The 7,648-nt window shown below is 48.8% G+C and overlaps 1 protein-coding gene and 1 non-coding gene across 2 annotated transcripts; one reads left to right on the top strand and one right to left on the bottom strand.

Moving 5' to 3' along the window:
* On the top strand, window positions 1–222 carry LOC123406700. Its single transcript, XR_006612359.1, has one exon. It is a non-coding gene; the product is annotated as a small nucleolar RNA U3 (small nucleolar RNA).
* Window positions 223–5,511: 5,289 nt separating this feature from the next.
* On the bottom strand, window positions 5,512–7,151 carry LOC123403093 (ervatamin-B-like). The gene is made up of 2 exons (XM_045097062.1): window positions 6,541–7,151; window positions 5,512–6,317 (listed from the first exon to the last, which is right to left on the bottom strand). The coding sequence occupies exons 1-2, from the start codon at window positions 7,121–7,123 to the stop codon at window positions 5,680–5,682; spliced, it is 1,221 nt and encodes a 406-aa protein (XP_044952997.1). The 5' UTR covers window positions 7,124–7,151; the 3' UTR covers window positions 5,512–5,679.
* Between the last annotated feature and the right edge of the window lie 497 nt (window positions 7,152–7,648).

Below are 7,648 nucleotides of genomic sequence, written 5' to 3'. Positions count from 1 at the left end.
ACGACCTTACTTGAACAGGATCTGTTCTATAGGCTCGTACCGCTGCATCCTTTACCAATAAGGAGGCAAGCACTTCAGTTTGGTTGATGCATTCTGATCTCTAGACCAGAGCTTGATTAACGGTCAGGATTCACCTGATGGGTGTTATCCGATGGCTGTAGAGGATCGTTCTTAGATTGGCTTCTGTCTCTACAGGGTGGCCTAGAGGTTGTCTGACAGATAAAAACATAACTTTTTGCATTTTTTCCCAGCTCCTTTTCGCAATGTGATCTGTACATTATCTGCAAATTTGATTCAGTTAGTGTTAGCTACCATTTTTTTCCTTTCCCCGAATTCCTTTTGGCGCAATGTGATCTGTACATTATCTGCAAATTTGATTCAGTTAGTGTTAGCTACCATTTTTTTCCTTTCCCCGAATTCCTTTTGGTAGTGTGGTCTCTACATCATCTGCAAAAGTAGATTCAGTTAGTGCTAACTACCCTAGGCAGCTTCAGGTTCAGAGTGAAATCCATGAATGGAGGATATCACAAACAGAGGTGAACCCTTGTTTCACTTAGTAGGATGACTTTGCAAACTGTCAATTGAAACAGAGGTGAACTCCTGTTTCAACTGTCCGAAGACCACACATGACACATGAGTAAGATTGCTCTTGTATTCAGTCAGTCTCTTAGTGGTGGCCAGGAAAAAAAAGTTGGTACTTCCTTCACAGCGAGATTTCCTTTTTTGATTTTCATTTCACAGGAGGGGTTTCATTACTACAAGAATAGTACAGAATTATATATGCCTGCGAGTAGGAAAGTATCCAGGTGAATAAAATTCAGTTGATATGTCCAGAGATCTTGCTCTGTCATCATCAGTACAGAATTACTGAATTGGCCAAGAGTTGGAGATCATTGAACTGGGAGTAGGCCTGCTCACTTCTCCAACAAAAGCAAGTGGAAATAATATCCCAGAGATCTCCACTGTCCAGTACTATCTTTGAGGACAAACGAGGATTCTATAGAACAGAGAAGAACAACTCAGGCCGCAGCTGGAAACGAATAAGGCCACTACGGACATGACGGTGTGTACACTTCCAACCTAGTTTGTGTTCAAGGGGTGCTTCCGCTAGAAATCTTCTCTTAGCCAAATCTGCTAGATATCTGCTGATCGAAAAGATTCCTTTCATCTGATCCATACATATATCTACACCTGTTCCAGGAGCACCATCGTTGAAAGATTTTGCTTCACAGCACAAGCTTTTATACAACACCTACCTGTCCATGGATCACATGCTAGGCTTGGCTTGTCGTCAAGTCCGATTCGGCGCCTTCATCCGATAGGTGTCATACTGCATCCACTTCTGCAAAGTAACCAATATTCAGCTAGGGATTCTCTTACTGTGTCGGGCTTATAGAATCAAAGAGACATGCCCCTCAAATTTGCGAATGTCACGGGCACCAATGGTCTAGTGATAAAATAGTACCCTGCGACCCGAGTGATCCAAACCCCCGAACTTCCCCAGCCCCAATAACACCACCGCGCGATAGGAGGCCCTGCCCGCTCCGGCGAGCGGCGGGCGATAGCGCACCCCGCCGTCCCCACCCCTCCTCCTCCCCTTTCCCTCCCCCGCCGCCACCGGCTCCTGCCACCGGGTAAAGCCCGGCCGGCGTCGATGGCGGCGGGGCATCACATCCCTTCCTCTCGGCGGGTGCTGTCGCGGGACAGCCACTTCGGGTGGAGGCACGCAGCTAGGCGGGGCGGCGTGGCGCGGCGGTGCGGGCGTCGCGGCTCCGTGGGCGGTGGCGCGGAAGGCCGCGGGTCAGGTGGGGCGCGTCTGCGCAGGGACGCGGGGGTGCCCTCGATTCAAATCTGGACCTGAGGCTCCTCCGGTGGGCTGCCTGCTGTCGTCGATGGCCTCGGCTGCTGGCGGGGTTGGCGCGGGTTCGGGCCGCCGGCGGCTGCGCGGCTGCGGCGGGCGCCCCGGTGACGACGACGGCTCCAGTCGGCGCGTGGTGGGCTGCTAGGGCCTCGGTGGTGGCGGGTTGGCCTCTTCCCGGCCAGATCTGGTGCGGGACGTGGCGGACGGCGCAGGGCCAGGGGGCGACGGGGGCGTGTGGCCAGTGCAGATCCGGCGAGGCAGCGTGCGCCCGTCGCGGTGGTGCTCCTCGGGACTTCCTGGTCGGTGGTGGGGCGGGGCTACTGCCTCGTTCGGCAGCGGTCGATCCGGGACTATAGGTGGCAGTGCGGATCTGGTCCGTGGCAGAGGATGGCGGTCGGTGGTGTACAGGCAGTGGGCCGACCTAGTCCGCGGTGGTGCTTGTCACCGCGTTAGTGCCACTTCTTGTTGCTCCTTCGTGTCGTCGGTCCGAGTGGGCACCCCTGTTGCTGCTATGCCGTGGACAGGTCGACGGCGCTGACTATGGGTGTGGCGGCATGTAAGTTTGTCTCGGGCTGGTTGTGGACCATGCCGGGGCTTGCTCGGTGGTGGTCGTCTGCAACTACTAGGCCGTGCTCCTCACAGTCAACGATGATTGTCTGGGGATGCAGGCGTGGATACCCCCTACTGTGGGATGTTCACCCAGGCCAGGCGGTTGGCGGTGACGACGTGGGTGGGGGTTGGGTCCAGCTTTGGACTCTCGGCGGTTGTGGTTGGTCCCTTCCGTAGCGGGCGTGCGGCGGGGGTGCAGCAAGGACAATGACGGTCCGGCGCCTTGGTGGAGGTGGCCGGCGGCGCGAGTGGTGGTGGTGCTTCCATTTGGCGGCAGGGCGGACTGATCGTGTTGCAGCGGCCAGGATGCTCCCTGTGCGAAGGTGTCGAGGAGCGGCTTGGACGGGGGCGGCGTCGCAGACGGCGTGCTTTCTGCAGCACGACGGTGGGAGCTTTATGGGCCTGGTTTGCTCCCGCTATCGCGTTCGGTCGGTTACCGTCATCGACGGTGGAGGTCGTGCCCTCCCGCGTGCCGTTGGTGATGATGCCCTTAGCCCCGGCTCCTCTTCCTCGTCGTATAGACCCCTCCTTACGTTGTTGTGGTGAGCCGGCGTGGAAGCTTCAAGTCTGTGTAGGCACGGGGTGGTGGTCGGTTTGGTGACGGGCTCCGATGCGCCTGAGGTGGAGGTTGGGATCGGGAGAAATCCCAGTCGGCCTGGTCGACACCGTCGCGGTGGCGCCTGCGAATGTCGCCAGACCTTCCTGTAGGGCGTTGGGGCTACCCTTCCTTTCCCCTCGCTGCGTATCGGGGGAATCCCTTAGCAGCAGCGGCGTCATCGTCGCATCCCTTCTTGGAGGTGTTGAGCTTGGTGGGTGTTTTTAGGTGTGCGCAACGGTCGTGGGGCTTCTCCGTTTTCGATGATCCGCCGGTGTTGGCATTTGTTTCTTTTACTCTTTCTTTTATGTTTCTTTTGGGCGTGCATGTGTTGTTTTCGCCCCAGCATCTATCGTTCGATGTACCAGAAGTGGTTGCTTTGTAATACAAAGCGGGGCAAAAGCCTGTTTCGAGAAAATAGTACCCTGCCACGATACAGACCCGGGTTTGATTCTTGGCTGGTGCATTCTCCTTTTTTCGGTGTATGAGCATACACACACTTGCATCATTTGTTTGTCTTACCGCTGATCCTAGTTTTGGTAAGCCTCTGCTCATCCCAATGGAATAGCATTTGAACAGCAAAGTGTGTGTTCTGTGTTTGATGTTCCAGAGTTTTATACAACACCCATTTTTTCCCTAGTTTTGTTCCTATAAGTCACATTTTTTTACTCCTCTTTCAAACATAGCAATGTGTCTGCTACTTTGGTAATTACCGACTGTAAGTTAATCTGGCATATATATACAAGGTAAAGAAAAAAAGGGACTAGCTATCTTGCAATAAGTGTGTGTTACTTCTCTGGTAGCCCACTCATCCATTCTTATCTTCCCCTTGCTCCTCCCCCTTCACCCAAGCAATCTCTCCCCTCTTAAATGAGAATTGAGAAATACTGATCTAGATATACCTCACCTATCTGCCCAGTCCTTCAATGTTCACCTTCTCATATTAATTTATCCGCCCTCTCATAAATGTTTGCCTCTACATTCGTCCTAAATTTAGATCTGGTAGGCATCCGACAGATCCAGCACATCTCGACACAAATTTTTTTAACTATCCCCGAATGTATGAAACTCCTCGGAAAAATGAAAGAGGGACTCGGTTCTAGCTCGCAGATATGCAAGAGTTAAGAGTTTAACGATGGCTCATTGTTGGTAGAGCCTTTCCATCTCTATGTGTCGTATCCGATGGTGTGAATGGCTCGAAGGCCTACATTCATGTTGCCTCTTCGGCCTATGAGTTCCTTTTCAATGTTACTTCTGCTTCACGTTCACAGGTCGAGGACACGAACCTCATTTTTCTGAGTCGCACTCTGCCCCCTTTGATCTACGACTGCACAAGCTTTATATTTTTTGTTAAACTATGTGAATATTACATTGGGTGTGAATGCAATTTGATCCAACAAAAATAAATAGCCCCAAAATAATATTTATCCTTTTTATAGAAACAAATACGGTAATATTTATTCATACGTGGTTGACTGGTGCCAAAAAATTACTTTCTCCTAATCAGATTTTGCACTCCCAATATATTTTCTTTACCGCATAAACTTTCCGAGTCTCTGAATTTTTTTGGTCCATATAATCCGAGTTATTCCCATGACGCCATCACCCCACTTCTCCATTTTTCAATCTCTCGGTCCAATCTGCGTCGACCCCAAGCAACCCGTACCCCGCTTGATCTCCCACCCCACACGATGGCGGCCTCACCGCAAAGCGTGTCCCTCTACTACTAGTTCCAGCCACCACTCACTCTCGTTCTCATCCATCCGCAGCATTGGTAGTTGAAGCCATCAATTTTTCAATAATTGTATATCGCTCCATGTAACACCCATAGAGCCATCTCCCACGACATTAACGACATGGACTAGACCAATTATTGGAGGGCAAGGAGCAAAAAACCTGAATTTGCGGGCAAGAATTTTACGAAGGGGACTACGACATGGACCAGACGAATTATTGGATGGCAAGGAGCGGAAATCCTGAAGTCCTGGCAAGTAGTTTACAGAGGGGGCTACGGCATGGACCACGTCAATTATTTTTACCAGGCCAATTATTGGAGGGCAAGGAGGGGAAATCCTGAATTTACGGTCAAGTAGTTTATGGAGGGGAGGCTCCACAGGTGTTACACGGAGAGATATACATTATTGCATAGCTTTTCAACTATAAAAAGATTGTCTTTTTTTTCTTCTACATGACCATGTTCACGAGGGTAGCTTATTTCTTATGAATTTTTAATTGATTATCTTCATAGTTTTGTGATTCATTGTTTTGGCTCATGATTTGTAAATACTTTGTCCCTGTGAGTACTGATTTATCATTTTCTTGACCCCCAACAAATTCCATTTTATATAGAGTGATTAAAGTAAGTAGATGCACTAAGCACATAACATGTGCTGTACATGATGGCTCTAGCTATAAGTTAGAACCTTGACCTCATACCAAATCAACCGAAACTTAGAACTTCGTACAGATCCTTATTTTCAAGATGGATTACATACGTAGACCTATAGTAGCGCATGCAACATACGTAGGCACAGTGCACGTGCTGGCCAATATTACAAACTTTGACAAATTAAAATGGATGGATCTGGAATTCTAGATTTAAAGCAAGTGAGCTTTAATCAGTCGATCTACCACCTTTCATAAGAGGAAAGACTGGGCGTGTTGCAATGCCACACTGCCCTGATGAATGCTTTGTTCCCCTCTTCATTAGTATGTAGCCTTTGTCGCCCCATGTTGTCCCCCACGAGTTCTTCACGATCCAATACTTGGCTCCAGGGGCGGACGCATGTACTGAGTCAGCCCCATTTTGTTGTTGTTGCCCATAACCTACAACGGTGACGGCATGGTTCAGTTTAGTTGTACTACATGGCCCGTTGTAGATTCCTCCCTTGTAGTGGTGGAAGTGACTGCTATGTGACGAGATGGAAACTGCCACAGGTTGGTTTGCCACAGCGTTCATCAGCGACACCTCGCTATTGCTCTTGACTTTCCTGAAGCCAACGATCTTTGCCGCCGGTTTACGGTTCCTCAAGCACCGACCTCTGACGGCCTTGTATTTGTAGGAAGATGTGCTGGTGATCCCTCCATTCTTTTTGATCCACTGGAAAGCTCTGGTCACCAGGCCACCTTTGCAACCATTATCAAGGTAGTCGCAATCTATCAGCTGTTGCTCCGACAGAGACACCAGAGTCCCTCTCTTGATCTTGTGTATTCCTTCAATTGTAGCGACGGTGGGGAATGCCCAGCAAGATCCTGCAGTTCCATACCAATTCTTAACTTAATCATTATGCTTTCTGCGCATATAAAAGAGAGAGATACATATTAACCAACTAAGATTCTGGTACTGTTTGTTACTTTGTTAATAAGTTGTGGTTAATATATATATATATATATATATATATATATATATATATATATATATATATATATATATATATAAGTGGAGAAAAATATGAACAAGAGATGTTATGTGTACCACATTGCTTTTGGTTTTTAACCGGGGTGACGACGCCTCTCTTCCTCCAGTCGATGCTCCTTGGCGCGCTGGCCGAGAAGTTGGCGTACACGGTGGCACCCTTATGTGTGCCCAAGCCATCGATAGACCCAGCATGGGTGGTGATAATCTGCTCGTCGTCGTCACCATCTTCCGATTGGTCATCCTCCAAAATCTGCCCGGTGTATAGCTCCATGAACTCTTCATTTGTAAGGTCGGTGAAGGGGCCCTCCCCAAGCTCGTACGTGAGCCCAGAGGTGGCCGCCTCGGCATTTACGGCCTCTATGAACCTCATGTTGCTCCTGTATACCTCAAACCGGCGAGCCTTCTCACCGGCGGTGGAGTAGGATCTGTTGTGCACCGTCATCCACACGTGGAAACGGTCCATCATCAGATCTTGGTGGTTGTCGGTGTCGATGCCCGACTGCTCACTTGGAAGAACATCACTTGTCAGCAGCGACTCTGAAGAGCAGCCAGCTAGTAATAGGCAGCTTGTGGCAAGGAGCACATAGAGCCCTAATGATGAACATCTAGAACTGGAGAACATGATCGTGTTACCACTCATTTGATGGTAGTGCTAATGTGTTGGTGTTGATTGGATGCCGCATGCTCAGCTTAGTTGTGTTCCTTTTATAGCCTAAAATCAGACAGCTATATGGAAGAAGTAACATGCATAAACAGGCGCCATCAGGCCCATCACAGTTAATTAAGGCTAAGTACGGATGCTCAAAAAATTAAAGCGACTGAAAGGTGTAAGTCATTTCCATACATGCACGTCACGTTGCTTACGTAAGACGCATGTACGTCATGACCCTCGCGTAACAAACGAAAGGGAGTTGGGTGCATGTATGTCATATGAACCGGCTTTCTAAAAATGCATTTTAAATTCGTTTTAAAATGTTAAAAAAATTCAAAACAAAATTCCACACATACATTGTACAAAGTTTTGTGGAAGAATCTCTTTTTATTTTGCCTCCGTAAAATGAATAATTTATGTGGTCCTAAATAACATTTCATGACATATTTTTTCCTTTTTTTGCACAGGCCAAATGGAAGATTATTATTCCTTAAAATTTTCTATGCGTACATA

This window comes from Hordeum vulgare, chromosome 6H, assembly GCF_904849725.1.
Source record: "Hordeum vulgare subsp. vulgare chromosome 6H, MorexV3_pseudomolecules_assembly, whole genome shotgun sequence".
Lineage (NCBI taxonomy): Eukaryota > Viridiplantae > Streptophyta > Magnoliopsida > Poales > Poaceae > Hordeum > Hordeum vulgare.
This window is presented reverse-complemented; position numbering and strand designations above follow the sequence as displayed.

Bases quoted from the DNA above. Each gene is read 5' to 3' on its own strand.
- LOC123403093 (XM_045097062.1), bottom strand. From the start codon at position 7,123: ATGAGTGGTAACACGATCATGTTCTCCAGTTCTAGATGTTCATCATTA. The intron at 6,318-6,540 runs GTACACATAACA...ATGGAACTGCAG, and splicing joins TAAAAACCAAAAGCAATGTG to GATCTTGCTGGGCATTCCCC.